At 44.9% G+C, this 19175-nt stretch overlaps 1 protein-coding gene across 2 annotated transcripts in view; it reads right to left on the reverse strand.

Moving 5' to 3' along the window:
* The window catches only part of LOC112215038 (metabotropic glutamate receptor 8), a 249569-nt gene that overhangs the window by 39622 nt on the left and 190772 nt on the right, over positions 1-19175 (reverse strand). For both annotated transcript variants that reach the window (XM_042298071.1, XM_042298070.1), the window contains exons 4-7: positions 16278-16413; positions 15905-16059; positions 15520-15657; positions 5840-6040 (exon numbers count right to left, since the gene is read on the reverse strand). In XM_042298071.1, coding sequence (XP_042154005.1) covers positions 5840-6040; positions 15520-15657; positions 15905-16059; positions 16278-16413 — 630 coding nt within the window. The remainder of the gene's footprint in view (positions 1-5839; positions 6041-15519; positions 15658-15904; positions 16060-16277; positions 16414-19175) is intronic.

Genomic DNA, 19175 nt, shown 5'->3' on the forward strand with positions numbered 1-19175 from the left:
TGCCATTTGGGACGTAGTCCTAGACTATCGTATTCATCAGAGCAGAAGTGGTGGGACACACTGGTCCTCGGAAGCTGCAGCGGTACGTTACTTCCTTCACATGAGAGACCGATTGAGACATAAAGATGTCTTTTGATATCTGTCCTACAAAGTGTACAGAGACTTGTTGTGGCTATTTCTCTGCGTTTACTTCAGCTGCTCATTGAAAACTGAGTCACAATAGCCCGACAGCAACTGAAATGAGATTTTCTCGGCCAATAATAGTCCCTAAATGTGTTACTTTACAGAGCGTCGTCACAATGACTTACAGTACTAGAGGGGATGTTGTTGGTAGGCAACCACAGAATAGGACGTTCTAGATAAGAGAGGGACTCGGTCTGAGTTGAGATTGATATCTTGCTTGAATTCTGAGTCAATCCCTCCATGGTGATGACTGGTGATGGACCAAAACAAAAAAAGGAGAGAGAAACAGAAAAGAGCTACACAAAAGGGAAAACATCATCATCATTGACCCGAATCTGATGTATCATGTTTTTGGTATAAGAAAAAGGAAATATCTGCAGCATGCCTACACGTATGAATAAAACTATGCAAACTCATCCAATGGCCTCTAGATAGAATCAAGTGATAGCACAACGTCTGAAGTGGGCTGCTTAATAAGTAAGTGCTCGACATGTGACAAAGCACACGTCCTAAATGACACCCTATTCCCTTAATAGTGCACTACTTTATAGGGAGTGCCCTATATAGGGAATAGGGTGCCATTTGGGACAGATCAAGAATGTCCTTTAGATGACTGTGGAGACAATAGAGGGTGTAGAGACTCAAGCTGAACAGAACAGAATAACCGGTATCAGATGCAGTCTGCACGGTGTAGCGTGTGATTGCAGCTACAGGCACTGTTCCTTATTGTCTTCGTTCCCCTGGATCTGCAATGCACCACCATCTGGGTGTGCATGTGTGTCTGGGTGTGTGTATGAGAGGGAAACAAGAGAAATAGGTGGGAGAGGAGAGAAGTGGAGAGATGGAGGGAGGCAGGGACAGATGGAGAGAGAGAAGTAGGGGAGAAAAGGAGAGAAAAAAAGAGAGGGAGAATGAGAGATAATGAGAAGATAAAGGAGAGAGGGAGTGGTGCAGAGAGAAGGAGGGAGGGGAGGAGAGGGAGGGATGGAGCTAGGAAGTGTGTGAGCAGGATGGTGCTCTCTCCATCAGCATGAGTTTCTGTCGGAGTCAGAGAGCACATCAATAACACCTGAACACTGTAGGGAAGGAGGGATATCCACACACACTGGGGGTCAGTGGAGGGGTCATTCAAGTGTCCAATCTCATGCTGCTGAGAAAGGTTAGATCCTCTGGCAGGGTTCGGTGGGGAAGGATCATTAATAAGTGCACCGGCGTGCGTGCACCGGCGCGCGTGTGTGTGTGTGTGTGTGTGTGTGTGTGTGTGTGTGTGTGTGTGTGTGTGTGTGTGTGTGTGTGTGTGTGTGTGTGTGTGTGTGTGTGTCTGCATGAGATATTTCCACGCCTGGTGTGTGTTTTCCCTAGATTGTTCTGAAGCCTCACTACTGAATTAGGCTCTTCCTCTCGCTGGATTGATTTTCCGCCTGTGTCGGTAAGCAGGGGGATTGTGGCCTATCGGATCAGCACAGCTCCTCTAAGTTGAATTTGATTGGTATGGATCCCTGGCCCCCCCTCCATGTCAAGGGCACTGTGGATGGTCCGACTCAATGCCCTCCTAACGGGTGCAGATGAGCTGCATACTAAACTACAACAAGGAATGTGACCCTAGTCATAGACTGTTCTCTCTGCTACCGCACGGCAAGCGGTACGGGAGCGCCAAGTCTTGGTCCAAGAGGCTTCTGAACAGCTTCTACACCCAAGTCATAAGACTCCTGAACATTTCATCAAAGGGCTACCCAGACTTTTTTGCACCCCTCCCCCTTCTAAGCTGCTGCTACTCTGTTATTATCTCGGCATAGTCACTTTAATAACTCTACCTACATGTACATATTATCCTCAATTACCCTGACTAACCGGTGCCCCCGCACATTGACTCTGTACCGGTACACCCCGTATATAGCCTCGCTATTGTTATTTTACTGCTGCTCTTTATTAATAATAACGATTATTAAAGTTATTAAAAAAAAATGTTTTACTGCATTGTTGGTTAAGGGCTTGTAAGTAAGCATTTCACTATAAGGCCTACACCTGTTTGTTTTTGGAGCATGTGATAAATAAGATTTGATTTGAATAAAAGTGCGCTCTGCTGACGTACAACTGACTTAAAGTCTCTCGTCTTTCTGTCTCTCGCTCACCCCCAACACACACACACACACACACACACATATGTAACTTTATCCAATAACGGCCCTAAACGCGCTACTGTATGCCAGACATGATGTGCTATAAGAGGCTGTAGCTGAGCAAAACAAAACAACATGAGTCTACAACATGGGATCAGAGTCCCCAGCAAAAAAAAAAACATTTCCTCCTCTGGTATCATTCCTATTAACCTCCTGTTGAACTCCAGAGGGGCAGAAATCGATACCAACACAACATGCTGCTTCTCTGTGTAGTTAGCTTGAAAGCATCCCGTCGAGTAGCCCCGGGCCTGTTGAAGACGGGATACTAGATGTAAACAACGTCAACAGCCCTACGGCAATTCATCTTGTGCCTCTCGGCATTGAAAAAACTAGCAGCAGTCAATAGAGAGAAGATTTACTGATCTCTAGTAAGTAGTCTGGTAAAGTGCAGTTTGTCAGGCCTTGCTCTCTGCTCCGTACCCTTCTACATTCATCTCAGTCAAGTGGGCAGTGACATGTAGCTCTATTAAGGGAGGTTACTGTCTAGAATGGTGGTGAAGTACTATGTTACCAGTGGCTTTAGTATTCATCGGGGCTAGAATGGCCATAGTAGGACTTGAACCAGCAACCTTGTGTTTATCAGTCCAATATCTTAGCTATCACTGCCAAGAGATCCAAAGCCTCAGCGAAAAATATGTAAGCCCAACATGCAACAATGTCAATGATTTTACTGAGTTACAGTTCATACTGTATGAAGAAATCAGTCAATTGAAATAAACTCATTAGGGAGCTGGCCCAGCCAATCAGAATTTGTTTTTCCCCACAAAAGAACTTTATTACAGACAGAAATACTCAGTTTCATCAGCTGTCCGGGTAGCTGGCCTCAGATGATACCGCAGGTGAAGAAGCCAGATGTGGCGTGGTTACACGTGGTCTGCGGTTGTGAGTCCGATTGGACGTACTTCCAAATTCTCTAAAACGACATTGGAGGCGGCTTATGGTAGAGAAATTAACATTCAGTTCACTGGCAACAGCTCTGTTGGACATTCCTGTAGTCAGCATGCCAATTGCACGCTTCCTCAAAACTTGAGATATCTGTGGCATTGTGTTGTGTGACAAAACTGCACATTTTAGAGTGGCATTTTATTGTCCCCAGCACAAGGTGCACCTGTGTAATAATCATGCTGTTTAATCAGTTTCTTGACATGCCACAACTGTCAGGTGGATTGATTACCTTGGCAAAGGATAAACGCTCACTAACAGGGATGTAAACACATTTGTGCACAGAATTTGAGAGAAATACATTTTTTATGTTTATGGAACATTTCAGGGGTCTTTTATTTGAATGAAGCATGCGATCAAGACTTTACATGTTGCGTTTATATTTTTGTTCAGTATAGCTATGGATGCTACAGTATTTAAAATGTTCTATTCGTATTCAATCTTTGCCATTTGGATTTGGCTTAAGCCACGGGAGTGTAAAGGTTTGTTCGGTGTTTGTGATTGGACGACAATGCCACTGTATGAATACATTTTTGACCTAATGCCCCTTACAGTCTTAAAACTGCCTCGTGGGCTGATTATTCATCTTAGATTGATCAACGCAATTTTGCATATCACGAGAGTTGAATGGAATCATGAGATAAACACTGCCATACTGTAACTAAAAGAGGCAGAAAATGCATATTCAAATGAACTGTCTAATGTTATTTAGTTGGAGATGTATCAATTGTTTTCGCCTAATTATGCTCTTCGGTGGCCGCGAAGGCTAAAACAGTCAAATCAGCACAATGCTCAAAAAGACAAGTTTAAAGCATGACTTGAGTCTCAAGTCAAGCTCCAACTTGTTTACCATCTGCAGCAAGCACAAAGCGCTGTAAACTATGTCAGGAGAAGTGGATGAATGCCCAATGGCACCACTAGTTAAAAAGCTGAACTACACAACATACGGTGCGTTCGGAAAGTATTCAGACCCCTTAACTTTTTCCACATTTTGTTATATTAAGTACAGCCTTAATAAAAAAATGTATTAAATTAAACATCAATCTACACACAATAACCCATGACGAGGGAAAAAAATAGAATGTATTGAAAAAATGTAAAACTGAAATACCTTACCTATCAGGCCTTTATGGTAGTGTGGTTTGACGGAAGCCACTCCTCAGTAAAAGGCACGACTGCCCACGTGGAATTTGCCAAAAGGCACCTAAAACACTCTCAGACCATGAAAAACAAGATTCTCTGGTCTGATGAAACCAAGATTGAACTATTGGGCCTGAATGCCAAGCGTCACGTCTGGAGGAAACCAGGCACCATCCCTACGGTGAAGCATGGTGGTGGCAGCATGCTGTGGGGATGATTTTCAGCGGCAGGGACTGAGAAACTCATAAGGATTGAGGGAAAGATTAACAGAGCAAAGTACAGAGAAATCGTTGATGAAAACCTGCTCCACAGCACTCAGGACCTCAGACTGGGGTGAAGGTTCACCTTCCAACAGGACTACGACCCTAAGCACACAACCAAGACAATGCAGGAGTGGCTTCGGGGACAGGTCTCTGAAGGTCCTTGAGTGGCCCAGCCAGAGCTTGAATCCGATCGAACATCTCCTGAGAGACCTGAAAATAGCTGTGCAGCAACGCTCCCCATCCAACCTGACAGAGCTTGAGATGATCTGCAGAGAAGAATGGGAGAAACTCCCCAAATACAGGTGTGCCAAGCTTGTAGCGTCATACCCAAGAAGACTTGAGGCTGTAAACGCTGCCAAAGGTGCTTCAACAAAAGTGGGTGGTAAAGGGTCCGAAGACTAATGTAAATGTGATATTTCAGCTTTTTATTTGTAATACATTTGCAAAATGTCTAGAAAACCTGTTTTTGCTTTGTCATTATGGGGTAGTGTGTGTAGATTGATGAGGGGGGAAAAACTATTTAATCAATTTCAGAATAAGGCTGTAACGTAACAAAATGGGGTCTGAATACTTTCCGAACGCACTATATAGAAAATTATGTGCACATAATAAGGTACAGAACAGATTCATGTAGTATGCCATTAGCAGGTAAAGGAAGCAGGATACGTCAAGATAATAAATATGAAGAGAGCAGTAGTAGTAGGAGTAGTATTAACTATTTCAGTGAGAGCCAGTAAAGGGAACTATCACTGAGGAGGAATAGCATGGGTAACCCTACACACTCTGTGGGAGGACTTGCTCTCAGAGAGGATGGATCATGGCTCATAGGGGACACTGGGGGGAATCAAAATGGGGCAAAAAGTCAATAATTTCACTAACTAATTCATGAACTAAAGTAACCCCTGTAATCAAAGCTTAACGCATGTTCAAGATGTTCAAGATGGATACGGTGGGTGTGATGAGGGAGTGGTGTGGGACTCGGAGTTGATGTTGAGGAAGTGGCTGAGCAGTGTGTGTGAGTGTACAGTACGTGTGTGTGTGTGTGTGTGTGTGTGTGTGTGTGTGTGTGTGTGTGTGTGTGTGTGTGTGTGTGTGTGTGTGTGTGTGTGTGTGTGTCCGTGCTCTACTTGCCATTAAAGTTGACAGCTCTGATATGGCTGAGTAGTTCCTTGCCGTCGATGTTGGCCATCTTTGGGCACAGGCCTGGGTATCCATAGCAGAGTTCCCGGTGCATCCTGTGCAGGGCGTGGGCCATGGCATACACGGCATCCATCACAAACTGCACCTTCCCCTCCTGCTCGTAGCTCGAGTCCCGACCAACCTTCTCCAGACCTGGGCGAGAGGAGGGAAACCGATGGACAGTTAGCTACACTGTGGAGGAAGACATCCAAGTGTCTATTTGTCAAAGATGCAAAATGTACAACATTACATTATAATGGCATTTCCGTGAGAGAGAAAACACTGACCGTGGTCTCACTGTTCTTGAACAAACACAAACATCTACAGTGACACACACACACACACACACTTTACTTCTAACGCATTCGAATGTGTGCTTAGGTAACGGATAGCATCATTAGCATCATTAGCTCATAAAGAGGCGAAAGCACAAACTCCTTCATCCATAAACATGAAAATCACTAATTGATTATGATGCCTTTCTACCGTTTTCATCAAAGTTATTAAACCGGAACGGCAACAGAAAATGAAAAAGGGTGGATTTTCAGAAGCAACTAATTTTTTATTGAATTCTTTCAGCTTTTAACTCAGCTTTTTCCTCAGTACAAGCCTTCTGGGGGGAGAAAAAGCAAAAAGATTGTAAATAAAAAAAACATGCCCGGGCTAGGTGAATTAAGAAGAGTCTTCAATCAATACGCGTGTCTGTGTAGAATTAATAGGCTCAGGAGAAGGAAATCCAATTGAGTTTTATAGCGGCTTCCACACAGCAGGCAAGTCGCACGTGAAGGTGATGCATTAGCAGGAGCAGGACACACACACACAAACACACACACACACACACACACACACACACACACACACACCTGGTTATTCCATATGAAGGATACGGTCCAGTAAAAGGTATGGATGCTGACTTCCCAAGAGACCAACTAAGAAGGACTTTGTGGGCCCGCATACGCCACCATAGAAATCAACCTCAACAGTTAAAAGCCACTCAAATCAGAAGTACTGCTTCACCCAAGGTCCGGAGCAATCCAGTCCATCACTGAGTAATCCCACCAGGTGTAGGCACTGACTACAGAGGAACTGACTCAGTTTATCCCAAATAGGCTCTGTGAGTTTATCCTAATCGGAGAGAGCTCCCAGTGCCTTGAGCTTATAACATAAAGAAGCAGTCCTCTGACATAACCCAGGCCAGTAAAGAAACACTGGGGACGTGCGCTGAGCCATCAGACTCAATCTGAATCCTATCCTGGCTTTGACTTGACAAGCTGGAGAGATAGCTACTGTATCACTACGAAGCCCCAGGCACACAGCATAAACCCCACAATCACACACACATACAGTCACACACACACACACACACACACACACACACAAAGCAGGCTTACAGTCCAGCCAACCATATAATCACCCTTTTGAGCTCCTAATAAAGAAAATGGCATCCATCTCAACTCAGTGCATAGGGTGCATCCTGTTCCCTATATTGTGTACCCACGGGGCTCTGGTCAAAAAGTAGGGCACCATATAGGGAATAGGGTGCCATTTCAGGCGCAAGCATGGAGGACTAGATACCTTCTGCATTCCCTCTACGTGGAGCTACTGCCGTTACATGAAACAATGCTTTTACATTTCCTTCAATTGCATCATTACAGTTAATTCCCTCCCTAGCTGACTGGCTGGCAGGGTGAGGTGCAGCAGTCGTCATGTGTACTGTCTGTCTGTCCCAGCCCTGTCACACACACGTATGCACGCATCTACACATGTACAGTAAATACAGGGTACATACATATGCACATACTCGCTCTCTCTCTCTCTCTCTCTCTCACACACACACTGCAGCCGTTCCCTTCCCCATCACAATCACTGTCAGCTCAGACGATGGCAGCCCCAGCCCTGCTAAAGGAAGTTTGCCCGTTCTGCTGTGCTTTAATAATCTGGGAGAACACAGGCGGAAGGCAGGGAGAATTTGCATAGCTCATTGTGACTGTGTAATAATAAGCCTGATGTTTGTTCTCTTACAAACTTGCACACACACACACACACACACACACACAGAAACGTGCACAGTCACGCACCCACACACACATAAACAGCATGCTAGCAGTTACCATACACTTCCAGTCATTGCGCTAACACTAGTTAGCGACTTCCTTCAAACTACATGCAGAGACAAAAATTGTAACCACAAGTTTATCTGACTGGTTTATCTGACTCTCATTACCAAAATCCTGAAGTATCCCTATAACTCTGCAAAGCCGCGGCTATCCCACCAACCAGAAGGGTCTCATACATGCAGTGCTCTGAGATGAGGGTTCATTTAGAAAAGACACATCCAAACAATCTACCTGGTCTGTCATCAGCAACCAATCAAAGGTGATGTGTTTATAAGTGAAATAGGTCAACCTGTATTCGGTTCAATGCTGCCATCAGCACTATTCACTACAAAAGCAACCATCCGTACCACAAAGCAAACAGTACAGGACAGGATTTACTTACTTCAGGGCCCAAATTCCTAATGTAGTCGTCTCGGAGTAGGAGTGCCGATCTAGGATCAGTTCTGCCTTTTAGATCATAATGAATAAGAGTACATGGACATGTTATCATGTTATACATGTTATCCTAGATCAGCAGGAATCCTACTCTGAGACGCTCCCTTTCCAGGTCTCTGAGAAGGAGATGCCACTTAACACAAGATTACCTCACCTTTATCAACATCATGCATTGACAAACACCAATGCTGAATATTTTTACAAGACATAGATTACACACACACACATACTAGTACATAAATCACACACACACACACACACACACACACACACACACACACACACACACACACACACACACACATCAGGACATAAATCCCCCCCCACACACACACACACACAAACACACATCAGAACATAAACAACCCCCCACACACACATATCAGGACATAAACAACCCCCACACACACACATATCAGGACATAAACAACCCCCACACATACACATATCAGGACATAAACAACCCCCACACACACACATATCAGGACATAAACAACTCCCACACACACATATCAGGACATAAATCACCCACACACACACACATATCAGGATATAAATCAAACACACACACACACACATATATATATCAGGACATAAATCACCCACACACACACACACACACACACACATATATCAGAACATAAATCACCCACACACACACATATCAGGATATAAATCACACACACACACACATCAGGACATAAATCACCCCCCTCCCCCACACACACACACACACACATATCAGGACATAAACAACCCCACACACACACACACACACACACACATCAGGACATAAACAACCCCCACACACACACATATCAGGACATAAACAACTCCCACACACACATATCAGGACATAAATCACCCACACACACACTCATATCAGGATATAAATCAAACACACACACACACACATATATATATCAGGACATAAATCACCCACACACACACACACACACATATATCAGAACATAAATCACCCACACACACACATATCAGGATATAAATCACACACACACACACATCAGGACATAAATCACCCCCCCCCCCCCCCACACACACACACACACACATATCAGGACATAAACAACCCCCCACACACACACACACACACACACACATCAGGACATAAATCACCCACACACACACACACATATCAGGATATAAATCGCACACACACACACATCAGGACATAAATCCCCCCCACACACACACATATCAGGACATAAACAACTCCCACACACACATATCAGGACATAAATCACCCACACACATATCAGGATATACATCACACACACACACACACACACATCAGGACATAAACAACCCCCCACACACACATATCAGGACATAAACAACCCCCCACACACATATCAGGACATAAACAACTCCCACACACACATATCAGGACATAAATCACCCACATATCAGGACATAAATCACACACACACACACACATATCAGGACATAAATCACACACACACACACGCACACACACACATCAGGACATAAAACAACCCCCACACACACATATCAGGACATAAATCACTCCCACACCCACATATCAGGACATAAATCACCCACACACACACATATCAGGACATAAATCACCCACACACACACATATCAGGACATAAATCACCCCCACACCCACATATCAGGACATACATCAGCCACACACACATCAAAAACACTGCATGTTTTTTAATAGAGTGGTAGAGATCCAACAGTCTGAGTGGTTTGACAGGCCGATGCTAGCATGGTAATAGGCTAAGTGCTATGATTTATCTGTAGGGAACAATATGGCACCTTAAGCAGTGATTGATGGCAACACGGCTGACAGAGGACCTAATGATTTAAACAAGCTTCTCAATTAAACGTCAATTAGGATTGCAAATTCAATCCCCCCCCCCTCTCTCTCTGACAACTCTCTCTCTCTCGCTCTTTCTTTCTCTGTCTCTCTCTTCACCACACAAAGCCTTTCCATTTGTTCAACACAGGGCACTTTCCCCATTTTATAAATATGTAAATTATATATTATAATTAGAAAGAGAAAGTATTTTATAATAATTACAAATGAAACACCACACACATTCAGATGGTGATGAATATATTATCATAAAGGCATGAGATTAACACAGCATTCATTTATCACACACATCCTGAACACGTCAGGATCCAGCTGACAAGATTGAGAGAACATGCCCAGGGTACTGCTCCCCATTCACACACACACACACACACACACACACTGTAAAGACACAAACATAGGCACACACACACACAAATGTATGCACAAACATAATGTACACTGTACACTCATAAATGCTTACATGTATGCATGTGCGGACTGACTGACACATGATACATCTCCAGCCCTAAACCAACACCTGCTCGTATCTCATCTGACACACACACACACACACACACACACACACACACACACACACACACACACACACACACACACACACACACACACACACACACACACACACACACACATATAGAGAACAGGTACACCCACATACCTGCGTACGTTTGCTTTCTCAATTTCACAAAAATGAACCAGTTCCGACTTACATCCACAACTCTTCTCCAACATATTTTCGCGTTCCCTTAAAAAGTAAAGTGCCTATCCGCCAAGACAGGCATGACCAATCAATAGGCCTAAATATATAGATACTGACAACAGTGATCTTGAGCCAAGCATTAAACCATGGTATGAGTATTCTTCACCACGTTCCACACCAGTAAAGACAGTATAAACCCGGGTGTTATGTACTCATCAGAGGGTGTAAATGCCCCTGTGACTGGATCTAAGGTTTGGGGTAGTGTTGGAAAAGAGAGATAAGATAATTAATGACTCAGACATTGCCAGTGACAAAGTCCATTCATATTTACTGATCAATTCCTCTCCTTCACCTCACGTCCGAACTGAGGCTTTGCAGAGGATGGCGAGAGAGTGACAGAGAGGAGCAGAAACGTTAAGATGAGAGACTGAGAAAGAGAGTGGAGGAAAGGAGAGAATGGAGGAGGAGGAAGTGGTGCTATTGTTAAAAGTAAGCTGGACCGTGAAAACGTATTACCGGAACAATGGTTGTTCTCCCGAACTCATGTCACTGGCCCAGCACAAGCAGGCTGTGTTTGTGTGCGTTTATGTGTGTGTGTGTGTCTGAGGGCACCTGAGACTCTGACATCAATCTAACAGGTACAAGCTCAGTGGGGCAGCCAGGCACAGACACACTGGTGTGCAGTCAAGCCAGGTCCTCTGAGGGCTGCCAGTTGTCCCTGTTGTGACTAATTAAGCTGTGTTTAGTTTAATGAAGATCAGACAAGTCACATGGTGCTAGCACAGATGCTTACCTGGAGAGAACCGACAGAGTCTCTCTCTCTCTCGCTCTCTCTCTCGTCAGCGGCACTAGAGCAGCCAGGCTGATAGGAGAGTGGTGTTGGTGGCAGCAGTGACCTCCTAGTATCGAAGGATTATTCAGAGGTAACACTGATGGATGGATGTCCTGCTGAACACACTGTGACGGCCCTGCCTGCTGCAGTCAGCTCTGCTACCCATCTACGACGAGAATAATGTGTACACAGACACACTAAGCCAACACAAGCACAACTATAGTAAGAAAGAGTTTAAACCAGAGCTCCATGTCATCCATTGAGGGTGAGTTGACACACAGTATAGGCCGGCACACGTGATCATTGGACTAAACGAGGAGAAGGAGTAGGCCCGAAACGGAGCCTGGGTCTTAATTAGAGAGCTCTAGCAGATGGCAGGGTGGCTGTGACTGCGAAAGAACACAGACACTCTTCTGCTCATAACTTGCTGCTTCAAGGATGATTTTTTTTAACATACACAGGGTCTTAATGGAGAACTGTGGCAGCACTGCATTCCACATAAACACCCACTGCGAGGTAAGGGTGCTTCATCCTTCAGCCTCACAGAGGTGAACCAACAAACGTGTTCCCTTTCTATCTGTCTGCCAACCTTTCCTGCTCCCTGATTCCAAGTTGTTTGTTCATGCAAGCGTGCTCGCTTATGTGCTGCCTGTCTGCCTGCCTATGTTCTCCCTCCCTGCCTGTCTGCCTGCCTGTGTTCTCCCTCCCTGCCTGGCTGTCATGCGCCCTAATTCCAGCGTGTGGACCCCTGCTTCATTGCCTCTGTCAGAGCCAATCCCGTTCACCGGTGAGCGGATTCGTTTAGGCCCCTGTGAGGAAATCACCCCGCGCAGGAACAACCGGGTGATAAATTGAGGGAATCAGGCAGCTTTAGCTCTCAGACTGCTGACGGCTCCCTCCTTCAGACTATCACACACACACACACTCACACACACACACACACACAGGAGTAAAGAAAATATGTTACACCTCAGTGCTTCTGTGAGCAGTGTTTTGATATAGAATCAACGACTCTAAAAGAGACATTGTGTTCCTTCTGTTCTCAGCCAAGACTGATGAACATCCAGTACATTTCAGGCAGAGATTCTCAACATGGTGTGTGTGTGTGTGTGTGTGCTTTGTTAATACAACTGTTGATTGAGGTCTATAGGGTTGTGTCTGAGGGTGATACTCATTAGCCCACTGTATTCATGTATTCCCAGCAGAAGGACAAGAGAGGTGTGGCGAGGGCCCACACGCACACACGCTGACACACACACACACACACACACACACACACACACACACACACACACACACACACACACACACACACACACACACACACACACACACACACACACACACACACACACACACACACACACACACTGCTAGCTGTCACGACAATGACCCCAAACAGCAGGATCGAGCCGAGGCAGCTGATTGGTTTCCGTGTTGATGATGCAAAGGTCGTGAACTCTCGCAATAGAAATGAATCGACTCTGACACTCCGTGCCACTGCAGGGCTCTCCATACACAGACACACACCAGAGAGAGTCACCAGAGCACTGGCCCCTATCTACCTTTGGCTGAGTGCCTACTACAGTGGCTTCACAATGAGAGGACAGAGAGAGAGGAGAGAGACACTAGAGCGAGAGTGAGAGCATGAGAGAGAGAGGAGAGAGACACTAGAGCGAGAGCGAGTGCGTGAGAGAGAGAGGAGAGAGACACTAGAGTGAGAGAGAGAAGAAGGGCAAGTCCCAGCTTTATACACAAACTCAAAGAGAACCACCTGGATTAAAAGTGTTGCACTAAACACACACTGATGTCCAGAGGTGCTGCTGACTCAGCCGTTTGAGTATGATAGTCCTGCAGTCTGCAACAGGTGCAGATAAAACTGCTCACACAGCTTACTATTTAACCCCCCTCCACACACACACACACACTGGCTGCAATACACTGATACATGCTGCAAACACTAACACAACCTATTCCCCAAAAGTGCAAAGCTGTCATCAAGGCAAAGGGAGGCTACTTTGAAGAATCGCAAATATAACATGTATTTGTTTAACAATTCTTTGGTTACTACATGATTCCATATGTGTCATTTAATATTTCTGAAGTCTTCACTGTTATTTCACAATGTAGAAAATAGTACAAATAAAGAAAAACCATTTTATGAGTACGGTAGGTATGTCCAAACTTTTGACTGGTACTGTACATGTAGGTAGAGGTAAAGTGACTATGCATAGATAATAAAAGAGAGTAGCAGTGTGGCAGAATGGGTGTGTGTGTGGGGGGAGGACTCTTCCAAGTCATGGTAAGCTTTTGGTTTTACAAATGTATTGCCACCGGGGCCCGCCAGTGTAACTGCTAAACTGCATACTGACTGTACACTGTAACATCACTGCATGATTGTAGTGGGTTTGTTTACTAATGCGTTAGTTCTATTAGCTATGTTGACTATGACATTTCTTTAGCTAATATGGGGACAACGATATAGGCTGTGTGTAGCGGTTATGATTTGGCTTGGAAAGGTTCTTTCGCCCGGTCACATACAGCTGAAAATGTGAGAGGAAGAGAGCGCATAGATGCGAGAAGGAATACAACATGGCTACTATGAAAGTGAACTGTGTTTATGAGTGATCAGGTGTGTATTCATTCAGCCAATTCCGTTGAAAAACTTTTCCCGGAAGCAAACGGAACAAAAACGGGGACAAACATAACGGATTTTGTTCAATAGAAACTCCTGTTAACAACTTGTTGGACTACTGAATACACCCTAGATCAGCTCGATGCAGGCAAGAATGTTCAAGACGGTTTTGACTCACTGTCTGTCACCTCAGATTTTTCTCTCGACCTGTGTGATCCTTCATTGTAAACTTTTATTCATAGGCTAGCTTGTAGCCTCATGATGGGTAGAGGGCAAATCTGAGTATCATGTAGTAGCCTAAACCTACCGATGTACATTGAGCTGGGTGAACTTTAAATGAATGACAGTCATCCAATACGTTTTAATAGAAATAAGGCAATGCTCATGAACAAAACAAATGAATCTTAAGCAGCATCGATCGCCACTGTTCTTCACCACATGTATAAGCGGACCCTCAGGACACTGGGCTAGCGAGCTGTGATGGAGTCAGACACTGAAAAACCTCAAAATCTCATCTGTGTCGACACACACCGATACACATATTGTCACTGATACACACACACACCATTCTACAAGCCCACACTGCACAGACTGTGAACACACAATGTCACACACTATTTCACACACAGTTATACACACCAACAAACACTGTTCTACAAGCCCAAACTGCACAGACTGTGTACACACACTGTCACACACACTTCTCTCCAGACTCATCCATGCAGGACGAGCCAGGGGGCTCTACTGTACTCTGCATATCATTTCATGTCATTTGCACAGAGCTCTGAGCACACAGCGGGTGTTCATATAGAACAAACCATTCTCCTCAGAGAGTAAAGCTATCCATGCTCAATGACGTGTGAACAGAGTTAATATTAAGTAGCCTGTCTAGGGATGATTATAGGGCATTAACTCTTCTGCCAGCCTACATTACCCATACTCCTCTGCTTTACTACTATTCCTGGCCTACACTACCCACCCTTCACCACTGTACTGAGCCAATACCCATTCTCCTGTGCTCCAGTGCCATAGTATCTTGCCTGTGCATTTCTTGGGGCTTCCGGGGCGCTTGCCATGCATCCCCAGCTTGCAGCCAAAGTTTTCCTCCCAGAACTCAGCGAACCACACGTTCCTCCTGTTGTTGGACAGAGAGCGGCTCCGGAAGTAACGGTCAAACGCTGTGGGGGAGAGGATGAGGAAGGAAGAGAGGAAGGAAGAGAGGACGGAGGAGAGGCAGGAGAAGAGGAGGGGGAAGAGGAGAGGAGAGTGAAGGGGGGGTAGAGGAGGGGTCAGTGAGTGACATAACACGTAAATACAGACCTGTAAACATCTGGTATGATGTGATGTCAACCTTGTTGGGGGTATTCTGTGTTTTTAACTCTTTCCCCTCAAAACACTATCATCTAAAATGGATTCTGTCTGTACCGTCCACGGAGGCTCGTTTGGGCAGGATGGTAACGGCTCCCTCAGCCACCCGCTCCTGGCCAATCACAGGAGAGATCTTGGAGCCCCAGCTGTCTGACCCCACCCACAGGAAGTGACCAGTCTGGTTGTTGTGCTTGGCCGCGTTCAGGATACGCCTGAGAGAGAGATAGAAGGAGGGAGAAAGGGGGTAGGGAGAGGAGGGAAGAGAAAGGGGAAGGGGAGATAGAGGGAGAGAGGAGTGATGACTGGAGTTTACGACAGACACTTGGTATACAGGGGTAGAAAGGTACAAGGGTGTTTGTGTAGTGGTGTAGGGATAGGCTATAGAGGTGTAGTCGTGTGTTTTTGTTTTGGGGGGGGCTATTCGACATACCGTATGTCGTCCTCGTTGGCAAACATAATGACAGCCCTGGCGTTGGACGTCTCCAGCAGACGCATGATGATCTTATCAAACTCCCCTGGCTTGGGTTCACGCGGGATCTTCAGAGACTGGGCTATACACACCCCACCTAGAGGGAGAGAGGGGAGGGAGAGAAAAGAGAGAGAAGGAAAGAGAATATATTAGTATCTGAATCATCCTCATCAATATGAGAACATCGTAAACAGCATTGTGGCTCCCACTGCTGTGACAGAGAAAGACAAAGAGAGCTAATAGTGTTGTTGGTCACGTCCCTGATCGTGAAGTGGCAGCCTGTTGCCTTCCCGCCAGCACACAGAACCAGGATTTACACAAACACAGCATGACAGGACATATTGGAGTGGACATACACACACAGCCATATTTCATATTTAATGTTGCTGTTAATAACTCACAGTGTAGTGTCGTATAATAAGCCTTGAAACGTGATATGGGGGACTGTGTGTGTGTGTGTGTGTGTGTGTGTGTGTGTGTGTGTGTGTGTGTGTGTGTGTGTGTGTGTGTGTGTGTGTGTGTGTGTGTGTGTGTGTGTGTGTGTTGGAGTCTCCTCAGCCAGTCTCATTAAGTTCCAGGCCATTAAATGAACATCTGTAGTGTCTGCAGAGCTCTGTATTACTGTACTTAATCAAAGCAGCGTTCTCTCTACTCACACTCACACACAATCCCGTAGAAAAATACTAATTAGCACCAAATGAATGCCCTCTCTAGAATAATGGTTGGTGTGAGACACCCTCCAACAGGCCTGCTTCTGTTCTGTTGCTCCTCACTGCAGTCGGTCTCATAATAGGGCTACGCAATGTGTTGTACTGGGGATTGATAGGTCATTAATAACTGTCCCATAGAGGACAAGGGTTCCCAAAAACAGACAAAGCATCTGCCTCATCGCGGCGCTATTAAAGTTGTATCTTCCAGGTCAAATTATTTGACCCTTCAACCAACAATTATGAACAGAAGAATTCCAACAAATTGTATTTTGAAAGACAATATTATTCCATTTTTTTCTTGTAAGTCACTTGCCTGTTTTGTCTCTTCCTTCAAACCCATCTCTCAACTCCTCTCTCATGAGAACTAACCATAGTCATTACACTCTGAATAAACTCAGCCTCTTTGCCAATTCAATTACCATTCATTTCTCTCATTCACGCTCTCAAAAACTGGTCCGGATTTCCAAGAACTGAAAAATTGCTCTTTCATGTGCCGAAAAACTGTCTATCAAAGAAAAACAAATTATTATGCAGCCAGAGTTAACTTTCAAACGCTTCTTTTTCTAATGGATGGTACTTGTTATCGTCGACATGTAGGGGACCAGTGTGAGTTTTCTATGAACACACAAACCCCATCGCTTACAGAGTACCAAGCACAGCAGAACATCTCTGAAAGAAAGAGAGAGAGAGAGAGAGAGAGAGAGAGAGCAGTGGATGACTCAGAGTATTGTAGTGCACCCTGGTGGTGACACCAGCGCCACTACAGCAGCCTAGCGGTCAGGGCACCTGTCCTACAGACACACAGCTCCAAGTGAAAACCACTAACAAGCTACTGAGAAAAGCAATACAGGAATATGTTTCACAGTGGGAGTTTGTGTACATACAGAGACTGAGTAGACTCTGGGCAGAAGTTGAGGCAGTAAACACACATATCTAGCATCATATCACCCCAGTGGATGATGTTGTGGGAGTTAATTATTGAATGAATTGAAACATACTCTGCAGGCTTGCTACTCCAACAGCCGTCTCCGTCTCTGCATGTCATCTTTAATCATATGATTATCAGTGCTTTATGAAAAGTCCATCTCACCTCCCGCGATCAGGAAGACATACAGTTGAAGTCGGAGGTTTACATACACCTTAGCCAAATACATTTCAACTCAGTTTTTCACAATTCCTGACATTTAATCCAAGTAAAAATTCTCTGTCTTAGGTCAGTTAGGATCACCACTTTATTTTAAGAATGTGAAATGTCAGAATAATAGTAGAGATGCCATCTATTTTGTGAGGTGCACCAGTCCCTCCTGCAGCAAAGCACCCCCACAACATGATGCTGCCCCCCCCCCGTGCTTCACGGTTCGGTTGGTGTTCTTCGGCTTGCAAGCCTCCCCCTTCTTCCTCCAAACATAACAATGGTCATTATGGCCAAACAGTTCTATTTTTGTTTCATCAGACAAGAGGATATTTCTCCAAAAAGTACGATCTTTGTCCCCATGTGCAGTTGCAAACCGTAGTCTGGCATTTTTATGGTGGTTTTGGAGCAGTGGCCCCTCCTTGCTGAGAGGCCTTTCAGGTTATGACGATATAGGACTCGTTTTACTGTGGATATAGATATTTTTGTACCTGCTTCCTCCAGCATCTTCACAAGGTCCTTTGCTTTTGTTCTGGGATTGATTTGCACTTTTCGCACCAAAGTATGTTCAGCTCTAGAAGACAGAACGCGTCTCCTTCCTGAGCTGTAAGACGGCTGCATGGTCCTATGGTGTTTATGCTTTCGTACTATTGTTTGTACAGATGAACGTGGTAACTTCAGGCGTTTGGAAATTGCTCCCAAGGATGAACCAGGCTTGTGGAGGTCTACAATCTGTTTTCTGAGGTCTTGGCTGATTTCTTTTGACTTTCCCATGATGTCAAGCAAAGAGGCACTTAGTTTGAAGGTAGGCCTTGAAATACATCCACAGGTACACCTCCGATTGACTCAAATTATGTCAATTAGCCTATCAGAAGCTTCTAAAGCCATGACATAATTTCTGGAATTTCCAAGCTGTGTTGAGGCACACTCAACTTAGTGTATGTAAACTTCTGACCCACTGGAATTGTGGTATAAGTGAAATAATCTGTCTATCAACTATTGTTGGAAAAATTACTT

The sequence above is a fragment of the Oncorhynchus tshawytscha genome, linkage group LG15 (genome assembly GCF_018296145.1).
Source record: "Oncorhynchus tshawytscha isolate Ot180627B linkage group LG15, Otsh_v2.0, whole genome shotgun sequence".
Lineage (NCBI taxonomy): Eukaryota > Metazoa > Chordata > Actinopteri > Salmoniformes > Salmonidae > Oncorhynchus > Oncorhynchus tshawytscha.